The sequence below is a fragment of the Antennarius striatus genome, chromosome 17 (assembly GCF_040054535.1).
Source record: "Antennarius striatus isolate MH-2024 chromosome 17, ASM4005453v1, whole genome shotgun sequence".
Taxonomy (NCBI): Eukaryota; Metazoa; Chordata; class Actinopteri; order Lophiiformes; family Antennariidae; genus Antennarius; species Antennarius striatus.
This window is the reverse complement of record NC_090792.1, coordinates 12,916,842-12,935,261: the sequence shown is the minus strand read 5'-3', so window position 1 is coordinate 12,935,261 and position 18,420 is coordinate 12,916,842. Positions and strand designations below refer to the sequence as shown.

The 18,420-nt window shown below is 39.7% G+C and overlaps 1 protein-coding gene across 6 annotated transcripts; it reads left to right on the top strand.

Annotated features, from left to right (window-relative positions):
* Positions 1-209: 209 nt before the first annotated feature.
* LOC137610856 (sorting nexin-14-like) lies at positions 210-17,717 on the top strand. Of its 6 annotated transcripts, XM_068338730.1 has the most exons (32): positions 210-228; positions 774-973; positions 1,119-1,301; positions 1,384-1,504; positions 1,949-2,022; positions 2,392-2,470; positions 2,558-2,601; positions 2,703-2,790; positions 2,876-2,960; positions 3,040-3,196; positions 4,112-4,187; positions 4,375-4,419; positions 4,537-4,617; positions 4,970-5,084; positions 5,358-5,513; positions 5,622-5,746; positions 6,464-6,522; positions 6,962-6,988; positions 7,764-7,910; positions 8,575-8,707; positions 9,853-10,039; positions 10,648-10,731; positions 11,018-11,118; positions 13,046-13,157; positions 13,313-13,353; positions 13,561-13,680; positions 13,874-13,997; positions 14,214-14,378; positions 14,527-14,622; positions 14,717-14,808; positions 14,964-15,020; positions 17,106-17,712. In XM_068338730.1, the coding sequence occupies exons 3-32, from the start codon at positions 1,165-1,167 to the stop codon at positions 17,145-17,147; spliced, it is 2,970 nt and encodes a 989-aa protein (XP_068194831.1). In that variant the 5' UTR covers positions 210-228; positions 774-973; positions 1,119-1,164; the 3' UTR covers positions 17,148-17,712. The 6 variants fall into 6 exon arrangements, with proteins under 6 accessions (XP_068194831.1, XP_068194832.1, XP_068194830.1 ...); XM_068338731.1 differs by lacking the exon at positions 210-228 and having other exon boundaries at positions 273-973; positions 17,109-17,717; XM_068338729.1 differs by lacking the exon at positions 210-228 and having other exon boundaries at positions 273-973.
* The last annotated feature ends 703 nt before the right edge of the window (positions 17,718-18,420 follow it).

The window sequence follows — 18,420 nt, the reverse complement described above, 5'->3', positions numbered from 1 at the left end:
TAACTAATAAGTGGTACTATTGCATCTTTTGGGGCAAGCCGAAATGGTGAAAAGAGAATGAATACAACTAAGTTATGTGAAATTCACTTCCTTTTCCGTGTGGAAATATGGTCATAAATTGAATTTATCAACGTAACCGTGGATTAGAATACTTGGGCCTGGAAGGATAGAGTTCCTCTTAGAAGAGCGATACGTCATTACTCCATATTTGGAAATTCCACTTTTACGGTATTGTCGTAAAAAGCTCCGTAAATGTTCCTCCAATAGCGCAATGACAAAGTGAAGTTTATACAGAATAAAATTGGTCAGCATACATTGCGGTAATGTTATAAAAACTGCGTTCTTTCCGGGTTTGGATTTGTCAGCAGTAAAGTTTCCGTAAATATGCTATAAAATGTCACCTTGAATAGTAACTTAAACATAGAAACTAGTGTTTTTTCTCGTTAGCCACAGCGGTGCTAATATCTAACAGTGGTTATGCTAATACCAACAAATGTCCACGTTAGCTTGCTAAACACATGAAATGGACTTTACGTGTTTTTCCACGAGTCGTGACAAGTTATCAGACGTTATGTGACATGAACTACAATACCCTTCGATTCTTACATGATTGCACGAAAAAATGTCACAGTGGTGTCCCCACGTAAAACGGAACACATTGAGTGAATCATCATTTTTTTCAGGCTGTGCAGCAAGTTGTCTGTGACCTACATTAGCTAGTTCATAGATGCTGTGAGCGGGGCGGAGGTGACATCACGCGTTTTGCCCCACAGGGGACAAGAAATGTCACTTGGAGCAGCGCAGCCATTATCAAACACTGCCGGGATTTTAGGAAAGCTTGGGGCGATCTGATGCTGTGGTGTTACCCGCAATCCTGTTGCGAGTCACATCTGTGCGCTGCCTCTCCTGAGCCGATCCAACAAACACTACCCACGGATGAAAAATGGCCCACAGCAGGCGCCGTACCGTAACGGTAAGTGCCGGGGCGACAAATAAAATCACTGCCTGCAATATAAAGCGAAGAATAAAATGGTGTTGATTCTCGCTACGAAGTATCACCCCTACACGCCCTTATTGATTGTTGTCCAAACGCTCCGTGTTATGGTTTTATTTCACAGTGATATCTAATAGACTGCGCGTAAACAGACTCTCCGGGCGGTGAAAATGGGATGCATCGGGGCTTGTTTGAGGAAATTAAGGCAAAGGATGAAGCTGAACCGTCTAAGAGAACTGGGCCGACAGTATCCAGTCTTCTGCTTTCTGCTGCTGGCCCTGCTGATGTCCACTTTGCTTTTAAACAGGTAAATCCTAATGGTACTCCATCAGTGATATTCGTTAATTGACATCCCTGACATTAGCAGTGGATTTCTTCTGTTTGGACAGATACATACACATCATTATGGTGTTTTGGTCCTTTCTTGCTGGGGTGGTGACTTTCTACTGCTCCCTGGGACCTGAGTCTCTGCTTCCCAACATCTTTATTTCCATTAAACCTAACAACAAGGTAGGAAGGTCAGAAAATTCTTGAAATAGTTGTCAGACACTGATGGAATACAATTCCCTAGTAATAAGACTCTAAACTGTGGTATTAACAGTTTTTCTAAATCATTCTTGTGTCTTTTTGCTGCTTAAATAATAGCACTGATTTCATATTCATAGAAAACAGTTTGTGAAGTATGGTTTTAAGAAATGTACATTTTAATTGTTAATTTTTTATTGATTTACAAAATACAAATGAGCAAACAAAAAAATCTAAATCACCATATCAGTACTTGGTGTTACCACTCTACCTTCAAAACAGCATTCCTACTTTGCAGCACTTCCTCACACCCATCTAAGACATTTACACAGTATTTACTGTATGTATTGATGTTCAACCTGAGGGCAGCTAATAGCTTATGATTAAGGATCCTTTGCAGCGGTAGTTCATGTGATCTTTTTCTTGAAGTCATACCAGCAGGAACTGTTTCCCCTGGGCCACAGCTGTGCCGTTTGTGGAAAGATCAAATGCAAAAGACACAGGTGAGACATGGTTACATCGCAAAACAGTGGTTAAAAAAGTGTCAGTCTTGTTGATTTACCTATTGGATGGGGTTTTAAGATGACAAGGTAAACACATATTGTCCAGATACACTAAAGGACAATTTTTACAATTCCCCATTTAGTAACCATATATTCTGAGTTTATTTGTGCTACTAAAAGACAAACATTAAAATATGATTATTTGATCTGTAATAATGAAATCAAACTTTGGGAATCAAAGACAGCTTCTATAAAAATCTGATTTGTGTTTGAGTTCAATAATACACTGTCGTTTATCAACATGTCACACTATCACTGTAATGCACAGAAAGAAATAATATGCTTCATTTCTCTCCTATTTATTTACAGACCTACTCTATTACTAGAAAACTATCAACCATGGCTTGACCTTAAAGTTCCTTCCAAGGTGGATGCTTCTCTTTCAGAGGTAATACATTAATAATAGACATCTTTTATATTAAATCTTACATTGACAGATTAAAGACATTAATTTTGTTCTGTGTTTTATTTTTAGATTCTGGAGCTGGTTTTGGAAAATTTTGTCTATCCTTGGTATAGGTAAAGATATTTTCTACATGTTTTGTATTTTCTTAATAAAATTAGGTAGTTTTATGTGTTGCATGCAGTGAAAGACGTGACTGTGTGGCCTTTACTTTCAGAGATATCACAGATGATGAGGCCTTTGTGGACGAGCTGAGGGTGACTTTACGCTTCTTTGCAGCTGTGCTGGTCCGCCGAACCCAGAAGGTGAGGTTAGGCTCTGTGTGGTTGCAGTCTTGGGATAGTGATTGATTTAACATTAGTTATTTTACTTTTTCTCTCTATCTCTCAGGTGGATGTAGCATCTCTCATTACACAAAAGCTTCTGAAAGTTTCCATGAAGCATATTGAAATAATCAGCAAGGCTAGACAGAAAGGTATTAATCATATTCTTCTTGTTTTTGAGTTCAGTACAAGAAGCAAATCAATGTCCACTCTGCTCTCTGTCTTATGCAGTAAAGAATACAGAGTACTTGCAACAAGCTGCCCTGGAGGAATACGGTGCTGACCTCCATGTAGCCCTACGCAGTCGCAGAGATGAACTCCTATACCTCAGGAAACTGACAGAGACGCTCTTCCCCTACATTCTGCCACCTAAGGCTATGGACTGCAGGTAACCCAGTTCTGCTTCATTAAATTGACAGCAATGGCTCAAATTATATGTCAGAACTTGTCTAAAATATAGTTTCAGTGTCCCCCCAAAAAGTCTAGTAACATAGATGCGACAGAGAGTATGAATGTGTCACAGTAGACTGAAATCTCTGCTTACGCCCAGCTCAATTGCTATTCAGGTTCAAAATCCCCATTCTGGAATAACACAGCTCAGACTTTTAAGTCTGAGCTGTGTTATTCCAGAGTGATGAAACCTAAAAAAGAATACGATTTACTGAAGTTCCCGGAATCCACACACTGAAGCGTCAATCAATAGTTGAACATCTGTCATCAACAGACCTTCAAGGATCTTATGACATTTGTCAAGAAGCTCCAGCATTCTCAGCTTCATAAAGGATATGCAAATGAGCTATACAGTGTTTCATCATGTATTTTCAATTCAGATATAACTCCAAACATTAGCACTGCTGCATGCTGACATGTTTATCTAAGTGTAATGAACTGATTTTTGGAAAAACTGGTCTACATACAATCAGAGAATCCATTGGTGTCCTCTTCACTTAAATTTCACCAACAAATCCCAGATTTTGAAGTCTGACCAAGCTTCTGTTTATTATACTGTATGTCTTCAGGCTTTGTTTTTGCGTATTTCATCTGTGCCCTAATTGGATACTTGACTGTAGGTTGATGCTTGTACACTGCTGGTCTTTCAACTGCTATTAATTAAAAAAGATAAAGGTTTGTTAAATAGTTTAGCCTTTTTAACTTCAGGTAGATATTCTTGCCACCCACATGGTGTGAGGACTTGTATTCTAGTTAGGTTCCTGACAGTGTATACCTTCTGTAAGGAAGTAGGTAAGACCTTTACTCTCTCTGGTTCTTTGTTCCTGCTACCTTATCTTTTTGCTCCACTCAGATCTCTTACTCTTCTGATAAGAGAAGTCTTGGCTGGTTCTGTCTTCCTTCCTTCCATGGACTACTTGGCTGATCCTGTGAGTGTTAACACATTAAAGACCAGCATACTCAATCAAAAACTGTTTTCCATTGAAGCTTTCTGCTGATACATTCCAAGACAATGTACAATTCTATCAGTTATTTACAATGAGTGTGAAAATGGAAGACAAAGGTTTATCTTTTTAAGAGCATTGAAATGGCTGATTGCTGTTTTTTTTTTTGCAGGACACAGTGAATCATTTACTTTTGATATTCATTGATAACTCTCCTGTAAGTTTAACCATTAAGCCAGTTCCATTCACATTCTGTGCTTTTAAACTTGTTCCTGCAGGGGGGAGTGTATTCATGGGGGAATAAGATGTTTTCTTTGTGTTTTCTTGGCTCCAGCCCGAAGAAGACGTAGAACCCCCTTCACCATTGGTTCCTTTTCTTCAAAAGTACTCTGATGCTCGTAACAAAAAGCCCTCTGTGAGTGTTTTCTGCAGTACAAGGGAAACTAATTCTTTGGGCTTTATTTAGATATATATTCAGTTTTGTTCTCAGATTATTTCTCAGATAAGAATAAAAATTCTTAAAAATATATATCAACATCATGCAGTCATTGAGCATCATGAGCAGTTTCTTAAATTATAAATTGTTTATGTCCTGTTCTCAAAACAGATCCATTTTTTTTCCAGTTTATAATAGTTTTACCCTTAAAAACATTTAGGTATTACTTTATTATTACAGGTACTTTTAATTGTCCATCCGTCCATCCATATTGTCGTGTAGACGAGACAAAGGTAATCAATTTTTTTTTTCATGTTTTTTCTCTGATCAGGTGTTGAAGCTTGAGTTGAAAGAAATCAGAGAACAGCAAGATCTTCTCTTCCGTTTCATGAACTTTCTGAAGCAAGAAGGGGCTGTCCATGTTCTTCAGTTCTGCCTGGCTGTCGGTAAGCTTATCCCAAACCTTTCAGATACCTTCAGAGGATCTACTTTCTGCAAAATCCTACATTTAAACATCTAAATGCTTTTGCAAAGAATTTATAATGGAAATTCATTAGAGAATAGCCTCCACAGGCACACTCTCACCTGTAGCCACACACAGTCAGTCTGATATCGTTAGCAAAAATCAATAAAGACATGTCTGTGATATTGATACCACTAATAGATTCTTGAAGACCTTGGAGCAATGCAGCTGAAGTGTTTGACTCTTAAATTCCCAGAGGAGTTCAACGATAGGATCCTGTGCCCAGAGTTATCTGACTCAGAGAAGATGAATCTTCATGAAGAGGTGAAGAAGATCTACGAGACTTACTGTTTGGACGAGAGCATCGACAAAATCCGCTTTGACCCTTTCATAGTCGAAGAAATACGCAACAGTATGTGAGAATTGTGTAAATGAGACGTTCCTGTAGTTATCTAAATATCCACTGGATTGTCCCTCATGTGTATGAAGTTATTAACATGGCTGTTTTCTGACATCCCAGTTGCAGACGGCCCGTATTCACAGGTGGTGAAGCTGCAGACCATGAGGTGTTTGTTTGAAGCCTACGAGCATGTCCTGTCTCTCCTGGAGAATGTTTTCACCCCCATGTTTTGTCACAGTGACGAGGTTAGAGCTACACCCAGCACTAAATCACTCCACTTCAGATTTACCTGATGTGACAACATAGTCCGGAGGCTCAACACAATGAATAAAACATATGCTTCATAAGATGTGTTTTTCTATTATCCTCCATCTTTGAATACAGTCTTGTTTGAGGCGTGGCACATGACATTCAACCGGCCAATAGGCTGGAGCTACGTGCAGCTGCCAAGCAGAACTTCACCCTCAGATTCTGTAACCTTGAATACAACTTAGAGGACCAGTGGTCAGCCAGTGTCCACAGCGGGCTTTCAGGAATAACGTGTTTCAAAAATTATAATATGATTTGATACTTTGTTGCTGTCTTTAATCCCTCTCCAAATAAAGCAGCGCAGGCCTGATTATTGCCATGATTAAATAGTTTTTCCTGGTTCTCCAGCTTCCTCCCACCTCCAGAAACATGCAGCTTAGGAGAACTGATCATTCCAAATTGTCCGTAGGTGTGAGTGTGTGTGGTTGTATATTTTTCATGTGGCTCAATAATGCACCGACGATGCGTTCGGAGTGTCCCCCGCCTGTCTCCCGTAAGTCAGCTGGGATAGGCTCTAGCAACACCAAAGACTAGCAAAAGCAACAGAAGTGAACAAGAAAATGAATGAATGAATGAATGAATGAATGAATTTTCACCTGTTGTGTTTGATTGACCTGAAACTCCTTAACTTTGTCCGACTTTTCATCCTTCAGTACTTCCGCCAGCTTCTGAGAGGGGCTGAGTCTCCAGCCAGGAATTCAAGGATGAGCAGGTAGGCTTCACTTTTCCTGTTTTGCTGTGTAACAAAATGATAGCATGACCCATAATATTTATATTAATAATGTAGAAAAAACGTCTTACTTCAGGTTTATAATTGACTGCTGGATCTTCATACCTTTAATTTTTCTCAATTTCACAGATCATTTACAAAACGTCAAATCCACAATCATCTTTATCTTAATATCCACTGCATTATGATTCGAGCTGCTTCAAATGTAATTAGATTTACTGTCAGTGTAGTCTTGATTGAGCTTGAAAGAAACTGAGTGATTAGTAAAACATTTTTATTTTACTTTATAATACAACGAAACTCAGATTAGAGGTGAACTGACCTGAACTCAGAGGGATTTACCGTCGTATTTCTATCACGGGATGTGGTGTGTATGTGGCCCCGGTGCCCTGCCACTAACTCCTTGTGCATATTGTTCCAGAAATAGCGTCAGTTTGGATGACATTCGGTGAGTATGAGGCATCAGTGTTCTGATCCAACCAGTGGCTGGCTGAGCAGTGCTGCTGCACGCAAAATACAAACTACATGTCATTCTTTCCTGACTGATTTCCAGAGGAACATGTGCTGCCTTTTCTCTTAACAATTTCCGTGCTCTGAGCCATCTGCAAGCTGCAATCAAAGCTTCAGTCCAATGAGCACCACCTGATAATGTGATAAAAATGTAGATTTATTTTTCTCCAATCTAACATAATCCTCAGATGTGTTTTATTTGATGCTCATTCTACAAATGCGAGAAAAAAATCAGTTATCAGTTAAAAGTCTTGATTTTATCATTAATCATATGCTAATAAAATGTTTTTTAACCATCTTCCTGTTGAATTGTTCTCGCGTTGGTTTGCTCATTTCCAAAAGTAAAAGGTCAATCAGGCGAACTTGGATGGATGCTGTTTGTTTTTGTATTTCAGCTTGTGGTTAAGAAAGCATTGAATGTAGTTTTAAAGCAGCATGTGAAATACCCCTCAAATGCAAAGATTATGGCTCCTACCAATGCTCGATTTCATAATCCGACGAACTGAGAGCCAAACTCCCGTCATGTCTCCGATTCAGTAACCTCCCTTCCACTCTGTCAGCCCTTAACTCCATCGGTGTAAAGTGGCCTCTGTGCTGTGTCTGTGACTGTATGTCCACTTTGATTCTGTGACCACCATACTGCCTGCCCTGGTATGATCCATGGTCCTCTCCCTCCTCTCGTCCGTTGGGATACGACCCTGTTCTGCTTATAGTTCCTGGGACTGGAGCCCCGAGTCCCCATCCTCACTATTCACCGCCTCTGGCAGCTCTTCACCTGCATCTTTTAACTCCCTCCATGCCCAGTCCACGTTCACAACTTTCCCATACGGCTCGTTATCCCACCGCCACTCATCGCCCAAGTAAGTCAGGGTCCATCCATGTGTCACAGGTTGCTGAATGTGATGCAGTGCTTTACACACTCCCCTCTCCGTGACCCCAGTCCCCAGTCCCAACCAGATGGCTGCATGGTAGGACTGATGCATGGATCCCGTTTTTGTCATGTGTCCTTCCTCCAACCTTTTTTTTTTAATGTCGTTCAAGCTGATTTGCCTGTTTTTTTAAAACAATGCAGTGACCTTTCAATGTTCAGTTTCTTCTGTATGAGATGCATAACTATTTGTCATGTGATGATAGTGAATTTCACTTCATCTAACAGGCACTCAAAGAATACCTGGGTTGTTATGTGCCTGTTCTGGTTGACTGGAAACTGATCATGCAAGATTTTTTGGGATTATTCAATTTGTGATCCCTTTCATACTAAAAACGTGTGCCATGTGTGCTTTTAAATTTTGGATTCTAAAAGAAGAACCCGAGGTTGTCATTGCGAGATGACTGTGTTGTGACATTTTTTGGCTTTGCTACCTTAGCTCCCCACCCCACGACCATGAACAGTACGCTGCTTTTTGCATCCCCTCCTCTACAGTTCCTCCCTTGTCACTTTTCTCAGGCTGCATGTGCTTTGCTCAAGCCATGCACTGCATCTCCATCATGCATTGTCTGATAACCTCCCTGTTTGTCCCGCAGGAACACGTCAAAGAGGGGTGAGTCGTTTGGAATCAGTCGCATAGGCAGTAAGATTAAAGGCGTTTTCAAGAGCACGACCATGGAAGGAGCCATGCTGCCGTCCCATGGGCTGGTCGAGGGAGAAGATGATATGGTGAGGCTTATTTGGAAAAGTACAGATCACTAATTTTTGGATGATAAACATTTTCTTTTTAAATTTAATGGTGGTATATTTTCATGTGTAAGGGTCCTGTATATTCCTTGGTCTTCAACCTGTTTTTTACTCACTCTGTATGTACTCTGCCATGTAAATCTTAGACAGGAAAAAAGCCATTACTCAGCTATATGTCCTTTTCGATTACATCTTGACTTGTTAGGCGTTTGTCAGAAGTTGAATTTTCACTTAGGCACTTCTTTTACACAGTCATTGGAGAAGCCACTTGAGGGCGTTGGTGAGTAAAGAGAAGAAACCACCTAATCTGGCTCCCTCTACAGTACCATTTTGATAATGCTAGAATTTTGTTTATCACTATTGTCGTGCTTTCCTTAACATTTCTCTTGATTCCAAAAAGCTAGAGAAACTTCTTCCCAGAGCTTCCCTTAATTCTAAAAAAAAAAAAAAAAAAAAGTTCTGTCTTATGTAAGCTTTATGGTTGAAAATGATGGTTGAAAATCAATTAAAATAATTAATTAATTATACATAATTAATTTTATATATCCCTAGAAAAGTCCCCAAAAATAAATCAGCCAGTCTTTTTTTCCCAGGTTAAATATGATGGAAACTGTGTGATAAATACAGCCCAGAGAGATGATAATATTTTAATTCATTACAAAATGAACAGGGTGGCATGGTGGCGCAGTGGTTAGCGCTGCCGCCTCACAACACGGCAGAGCCGGGTTCGAATTCAGCTCTGTTCAGAGTTTGCATGCGCTCCCCGTGTCTGCGTGGGTTCTCTCTGGGTTCACCGGCTTCCTCTCACCTCCAAAACCATGCGCTTCAAGTTTATTGGCCGTTCCAAATTGCCCGTAGGAATGAGTGTGTGTGTGCATGGTTGTATGTCTTTATGTGTGGTACACACAAAGATGGTACACTGGCGTCATGCCCGGAGTGTCCCCCACCTCACGCCCTATGCCGCCAAGATAGGCTCCGGCTCCCCGTGACCCGCTGCGGTGGTAATCTGAAGATGACTGACTGACAAAATAAACATAACTTGAAGTCCACGGAGTGAAAAGCTCTCCAGTCCTTTTTTGTACTTCAGCAATAGCAGCAATGGCCATGACCTCTTACTTCACTTTAAGGTGGAGGAAGCCATGATGGTGCTGGAGGATGACTCCCCTTTGGAGGCTGCCTCTACCCCAAGCACACCCCGAAACCTCTCTGCCTGGAACATCACCATCCCGTACATTGATTTCTATGATGATGATGTGAAGAGGGAGAGGATTCCTGTGTTCTGTATTGATGTAGAACGCAATGACCGGAAAGCAGGTGAGCCTTAGCAGACTTGCACTTCTGTTTTAGTTACTGTCATCTGTGAAGGCTCTCTGATTTGCTGTGTGACATTTTAGAGTGAGTTTTGGCATCTTTTTTTGCATTCAGAGAATATGTTTGCATGATATCCTTTTATAATTTTGTTCAAAGAAATGCTGTTTTCAAACCTTAAATATTTCTTTCGAGCAGAATCATTCAAAAATTAGGTAAAGGTAACTTGTCACATTTAAAGCACAACTAAAGAAAGTATCTTGTTAGAATGAATTTTCAATGCCAGAAACTAAAATGTCTTTGTAATTTAGTTTCAACTGGGAGATAGATGTGTTTCAGTGATGATTCTGACCTTGGTATTTCATATAAATGAAGAAAGGCCACAAAAGGAAATATTATCTTAAGCTTGTTTTCAAAAAACTGAATCCTACATCCTCTGAATTCATGTTTTTCCCTTTCAAATCGCCACAATGAGCTGAACTGCCACATGAACTCATCACACTTGTTGGTAGCTTTTATTGCTCATGTCCTGATGATCAGATGGCAGTGATGCTACCTGACAGTTGTTCGATTATTAATTGAATGTTTGTTTTCCTCTTTGCATTTGTCCACAGTGGGACACGAGACTGAGCACTGGTCTGTGTACAGAAGATATCTGGAGTTCTATGTACTAGAATCAAAGCTCACTGAATTTCATGGTAAATTCTCTGCGACATGGTGCTCTAGCTGGCACTTTAAGCCCTGTCCTTTTTTTATGCACATAAAAGAATGGAGACAAAAATGTCCTCACATATCCCAAACATTATTTCCAAATGAACCTCAATTTTAGGAGACAAGTAAGTTGAAGACCCTGTTGCATTATGTAGGAACATGAAATGAAATCCACACAAAAGCTTCTTGTCAAATCTTTTATCAGAGTAAAAGAACACTCACTGCTGTACATAATTTGATGTTATTTTCTGTGAAATTTTGTGCTCTTTGTAGGCTCTTTTCCAGATGCACAGCTGCCTTCGAAAAGAATTATTGGTCCAAAGAATTATGAGTTCCTGACATCGAAGCGAGAGGATTTCCAGGAGTATCTTCAGGTGTGTGTGTGAAAGAATGGGCTTGTCTTTGCGTTGGAATCTTGTTAGATGTAGAACACAGACTGATGGGTCTCAAGATGAATTTCCATTATCTATTATTCCTGTGCAGAGAGACAAATTTTCTATAAACAAACAGTTGTAGAGTGAAATCTCTGTGAAGGTGAGAGTGAGTACCAATTCATGTATTTGTCAAACAAAAGCCATCATACATAAGCACACATTTCCCAGTAAACACTTGTCATTACGATCATGCCTGGTCCTTAGAAGAAAGTTGCAGCTAGACCCAAGTATTCCCTTGAGAAGGAAATATTGGCTGTTGCTAGGGAAGGTGCTCAAACCCGACCAAAGTGCTTTGTGGTGCAAAGCACTTTGTAGCGAAAGTTGACCTTTTTCCAGAAGAACATCCAAGATGGAAGCAAGAATTGAGATACTGCTGTTAAACACGACGGAAAAAATGACAGACGTTTCACCATCTTCATTTTTAGCTGTAGATTATCTTTTGAGATAAAATTCTGGAAACATTAGTCACAGTTATTCAGGGAGTTTTCATCAGCTGACATGGAATATTGTCACAATTATAATATAACATGTTAATGTTTACCTACTAACATAACTACTGTATTATATAAATAGTAGTGCTGTCAGGCTATTAAGAGAATTTATCTAATTAATTACAGGATTTGTAATTCTAATTAATTGTATTTTAATCTCATACCTGCTAAAGGCCCCCAAACAAAGAATTTGAATTCTAGGACATTACAAAATTGTAGTGCATGACTAATAAATAGAATAAACCAAGAGGAGAAGATTTGAAATCCACATTTTTATTGGTTAAGTGTGCTTTATAAATGAAATTCAAAAGAAAAAAGGCCAAGCACATCAGCAAACCAATTAGGCCAGGTGCATTTCTCAAAAATTCAATACAAATACAGTTAAATAAAATAAATAAAATTCAGAAATAAAATAAGGCTGAGTCTCAGATAGGCACATAAGCAGAATCTCAATCAAAATGAATACTAAAGCTGACTCAATACAGCAATTCAAATTGAATAGTATAACATGCCTCTAAATAAGGCAACAACAATAGCAGGATGCCAACAGGCTTTTCCTTTAAAGGGTAAGCTAACGTTACAGGAACTGACAACAGACAACTCTGTGTGTCCTTGAGCCAGTTGCTCAGACAAACAGGCGTGTTTACATTGTCTGAGCTGAGTGTAATGCTGCCCTCTTTTTTTGAATGATGTTACCTTACGAGTGAAGAGTCTCTCACATGGCACAGACGTGGCAGGGGTAGCCAGGTATTTGCGAGCAAGAGAGGCTAGCTGTTCATTAGCTCCTGTGTGAGCTGCCCACCACTCCAGTTGACACTTTGTAGCGGCTAGAGGCTCCTGCTCCTCCATGGCCGAGTCAGAGTCTGAAGACACCATCTCTGTTGTCGGTCACCCTGCTTTTGACTAGTGGCGCAGGTACGAAGTGACGTCACTGCAGCCTACGGGTCCCTCAATGGGCCAAATTTAAAATGCTTGCGCATTGACTTGCCACTTACGATTAATTGCGTTAATTTTTATAGTTCATTAATTTGCAGCGTAATTAATTAATCTAATTAACATTTTAATAAATAGTAATATTTACAAACAGCACATAATAAGCTAATGGGAATATTGGACTGAATAGTTATAGTTTTTATACATATAACTGTAAATTGCTCTTAAATCGCAATCCATCCAGTAACTTTCAAGACAAGTAAAATTGTAAAAATTGCCCTTCTTCCAGCACCTGAAATGACAATACTAGAATTTATTGTGTTGGTATCTGAAAATAAATTGCAGGTCTCCAAATATGTTGATTTCTACAGCATTTTGAATTTATAGGAGAACCTGGAAGTAACACTAACCTTAACCTGAATATTTTTATGTCTCGTTTGCAGAAACTTCTGCAGCATCCTGAGCTGAGTAACAGTCAGCTTCTTGCCGACTTCCTGTCTCCTCACAGCATGGAGTCTCAGTTCCTGGATAAGATGTTACCTGACGTGAATTTAGGTACAGTCACATATAGTGGTGTGATGGATTGTGTTTGAACAGTATGTCAAGCACATTGTGAAAATGTTTGGACAGATTGACCTTAGGTTCTGTCTCAGACAGAACCCAAAAGTTGACAGAACACATGACTGAAATTAAGTGTTTCTGTTTCACAGGGAAAATAATTAAGTCGGTTCCCAGCAAACTGATAAAAGAGGTGAGAATCTCTTCATAGAGTGAATGTAATTGGGTGTTGTATAGGAATGCTGTACTTCTCTCCATCTCATCTTTTTGCAACACAAATGCTTCCCATCAGATCACTCCAGGCCTAAGCTATCCTTTGTGTATTTCTTAGACAGCTAGCTGTCAATTAAGCAGAAATCATGATGTCACTTCAACATATACCTTTTGCTTTCTCTGTTAGAAAGGGCAGCATCTGGAGCCTTTCATCCAGTCCTTCTTCAACTCCTGTGAATCTCCCAAACCTAAACCAAGCCGGCCAGAGCTCACCATTCTAAGCCCCACTTCAGAAAACGATAAAAAGGTTGGCGATTAAAGTCTCTCTCTATCTCTCTTTCTCTCTCTCTCTCCCTCTCTCTATCATTGCTTCTCTCTTCTCTGCAGAGCTCAGTCAGAAACCGTTCCATCAACTGTGAAAGAGTTTTGTCTTTTGTTGGAACAGAATAGAAATCACAAAAGAATTATGATGGTCATGACTGGAAATGTTTCAATCCTAGCTCTTCAATGACCTCTTCAAAAACAATGCCAACCGATCAGAAATGACTGAGAAGAGACACAATCAGAATTACTTCATGGAAATGATGACTGTTGAAGGGGTGTATGACTACCTAATGTATGTGGGTAAGTCCTCCAGGAGTTTCTTTATTACAACGTACATCACTGTGTAATGCCGAACAGTCATTATATGTGTTGTTTTGGAAATTTTGTTTAAATTCACCTTACATAGCAGTAAGTTAGAATTTATATTCATATTATATTTTCAGATGTTATATACATGCACTATATTTCTATATTATGTTTCTTAATTTACCTAAAAATATTCTTCGTGGATATTAGGACGAGTCGTCTTCCACATCCCAGACTGGCTGCACCACCTGCTAATGACGGGCAGAATCCTGTTCAAGAACACAGTGGAAGCCTACACTGATTACTACCTTCAGTACAAACTGAACCAAGTTGTGCAGGAGCATCGTCTAGTCTCACTCATCACCCTGCTTAGAGGTGCAATTCATTCAAAGATAGAGAGTGTGACAATGATCTTTTCATCCAGTATCAGGGGAGAAGAGAACAAATGAGTTTCCTCAACTTTTGAATGATTGATTCCTTATTTACCCAAGTGACATGATGTACATAATCTTTGCCTCTTCAGACACAGTTTTCTGTGAAAGCAGTCCACCTCGCTCAGCTCAACACAAACAGAGGAGGGCAAAACTGACATTTGGGGAGATGATGCGCTATATTCCAGGTATTCATTCACGATTCCTCTAGGTAGTGAGTCCCAATGTGATATTATTTCTACGTGCGGTGCCTTAGAAATCTCTAATGCCATTTATCTTCAGACATCCTGGGGAAGTGTATTGGAGAAGAGGCCAAGTATGAAGGAGTTCGTCTTTTGTTTGATGGACTTCAACAGCCAGTTCTAAACAAGCAGGTACTCAAGCATGTATCCAAGATCATTCATTTAGAAATTTCAAATTTGCTATTCAGAATTCTAGTATTTTCTCAATTTTCTAGTATTTTCTCAAATTTTTTTTTTGCTGTTCTCAGTAATCTTTCTTTTCATTTTCTCCTTTTCATTTTCCTCAGCTGACATATGTGTTGCTGGACATCACCATTCAAGAACTTTTCCCTGAGCTCAACAAGGTAAATAGAAGTCTGCCTTTGGTTAACTGAGAAACAGGGTTCATTATTTAAGCATAGTTCATTGTCCTTGTGCATAAATACATATTTATTCAACCAAATGATCATCAAAACCAGATACAGATGAGAGAACCAGAAACTGAGCTCCAGAGGGATTTTGAAAGGAGCTCTGGGCCCCGATGTGCCAGTTTTGCTGATGAGCCAGTGAATTACTATTCTGCAGTTCACCCTCTGTTCTGTCCATCTTCACAACATGCAAAGACATCAGACACACAAAGCAAGTGCTAGCTAGACAGGCTGGAGAGGGTTATCACACCACTCTGAAGGTGTGGGTCCCTCAGGGTCTCCATCACCACCACTAAAGATTGCCAATCAGGAAAACGTTTACCTAAGTCCTTCTCACAGCAACTACTTAACCCACAGAGAGCAAATCCAAAGGAATTCAAAGAGAGAATACTGGGAGATACGGTTTCTACACATTTCCTTGGATATGTACTTGTGAAAGTCGACCTTTATTCTCTTTGCGGGTCACGGGTAACTCTGCAGCCTGTCTCAGCTGGTTATGGGCAAGAGGAGGGGAATGGGACACATTTCTGCCACGACATTGTCACAACAATTAACATTTCAAATGTCTGAGTCATGCGACAGCAAGAATGGTGGTCAAATAATCCTCCACTTCCTGTATTGCAGGGTGCCTTTATAATTTTCTAAGTTGCGGTCCATGCGGACCACCGCTGGTGTCACGCCAGTCCATACAAGGACTGCAAAATCCTTTTTTAGCACAGGGAAGTTTAACAGACGCATGATGAACTAGGAAAAAGAACTGCATGTCCTGTCAAAACCTTGGTCCTTCTGCAGCAACATGGATATCATGTAAAAAATATCATAATGGATACAGTCAGAAAATATTTTCAACACTAGCTAAACTTTATTAAACTTTCTGGCAGTTGTTTGACCACAGAGCTTCTCTATAGTGGTATGATATGTGTACTGCCCCACATGACATTTGTATGTGCAGGAACTACACAACCAATCGTCTCTTTACACTTTCCCTCTACCAGCATTGAGACAATGCTGTAACACACCACATGGGAAAAAATGAACTAATGAACGACCCATAAATCATGTCAATAAACTGAGGGTAACTGGCTAGCGGATAGGGTAGAGTTTGTATCTTCTCCTCATGTCTTTGTGGATTCTCTCTTGGTTCTCTGGCTTCCTCCCACCCAAATTGGTCTCCCTTATCCAGGGTATACCACATTTCCCGCCTAATGTCAGCTGGGATAGGCTCCAGAGTCAGATAAAGAAGATTGAAGAGGAGAGGATTACTGATCAAGTCGTCAAGGAAATGAATGAAACGGTGTAGCTAGCTAGCCCACTACTAATACAGAAGTTGAAATTTAGCCAGAGCATTTCTTAAACCAGATGCCATATATGTCGTGGGTATTCAACCTCAATGGACTTATAAATGCTGACTTTCTGTGGTCTTTTAGATAAAGGACACAGCCAGAAATTTTCATAAAAAAACCCAAACTTCAATAGCACCAACCTGGCCTGAATAATCCCATATATGAGCCAATAGAAAGGAATCAGGTTTTATCTTGTTGACCTTTTAAAAATCAGTGCACAACCAGGCCATCTTGTCACTTTTAAAGGACAACAAACATGGAGAAACCCAACTTGTTCAGCAACATGCCGTACTCCAAAGCTCCGCTTTTGTGTGTGTGTGTGTTTGTATGTATGTGTGTGTGTGTGTGTGTGTGTGTGCGTGCGCGCGCATATATGCTTCATCTGCATCTGAATTTGTTTCTTGAGACAAATTGTCCCGTTAGGGGTCCCCACAGCGTGTCATCCTTTTTTGCGCTTCATCACTACATCCTCAGCTGCTTTTTGAGACAAATATTGCTTAATAATCTGTGCATAAATACCCTCATAATTGAATCATTTTGGTACGACATGTCTCTAAAAAACCCAGAATACTTAATAACACTCGATACAAAGTCCACATATTGATCAGATGTTTGTTTACCTAGTACTAAAAACGACATTTATTTTTGTTCTTTTCATACTCATTTTTTCCCCCACCAGCAGGTACAGAAGGAGACGTCTGTGATGGCTCCATGGATGTAAAATTAATTAGTCAGTGAACATGATGCTGTATCATATGAACGATTAATCCAGGCTTACATTACTGCAGAGACTGTTGGACTGTTGACTTGAAACTAACATGTTGATCACATGTAGTCATCTGTACAGCCTTCTAACTGGATACTCACCACAGAAAAAGAAACAGGTTCCCATTGTTGTGCATGTCAATCACTCTGTAAATTAAATTATGGATTAAATCATGTCTTCAAATTTTTGAAAATGAGTCTTGTTATGAAAATGCAGATCTCACACTGGTTCTTTCCCCAAATCCACCGTCACACAGTCCACTTCTGGTACTGCAGTAACTGGCAGAGCTCAAGGAAGGTCACATGCTGAAAATAAACCTGCGAAACATGGCTGTGGATAGGTTTTGGATATCACTGGAGAGGGATCGTTTCAAGGAGCTCTGTGTGAACCTCTATTTATGATCCTAACCTGCTTTGACAACAACTACAGGCAACACCTGAGGGTTTACGGACCAGGAGCTCCATTCCTTCCTCTCATCCATCCTTGTCAGGATAGAGGGGTTATGTTCATTTTGCTGTTCTCAGATGTTCAATTGACAGTAAAACATATTTACCGCTCCCTCTCCTTATCATTTACTTTGCATTCATTGGCACAAAAGCATGCTGTGTAGAATTTTAAATACTTTTCAGTTAAGGGTGACTCAATTTTACATACATCTAAAGGGAGTCATGACTGATAAAAAAATTGATTTAGCTTGTTTGGTGTCACCAACTCATATTCACATCCCTTAAAATAAAGCCACTATGGAATAAATGTTACAAAATATTTAAAAATGAGAAAACACACTCCGAATGTGAAAATGCCTTTTAAATCTTTCTTTCACTTTGTTCAGCCAGAGCTCCCCTCCTAGCAGCTGGCTAGCAGCCCAAAGTTAGATTTTTTTTTAATCCAACTCAATGTCAAACACAGAGGTGAAACACAAAACATTTCAATTTCTGGTTATTAAACACGGAAGAGATATGGTTGTGAATATTATTATATTCCTGCCAATAAATCCTCTGGAATCTTACCCAAGATAGTACACTCTTTTAACCACGTAACATGCTTAAACAGAGGTTGATGTAATGAACACACATATTTACAGGTCATTTCACTAATATTGAATACACTAATATCTAGACTAATTGTTCACTGATGAACAAACTTCAGAGTGTGACAGATGGACCTACACCCAGTAGCGACAAAACAAGATTGTGGGTTTTGAAGAAAGCAGAATTCCTGAATATTA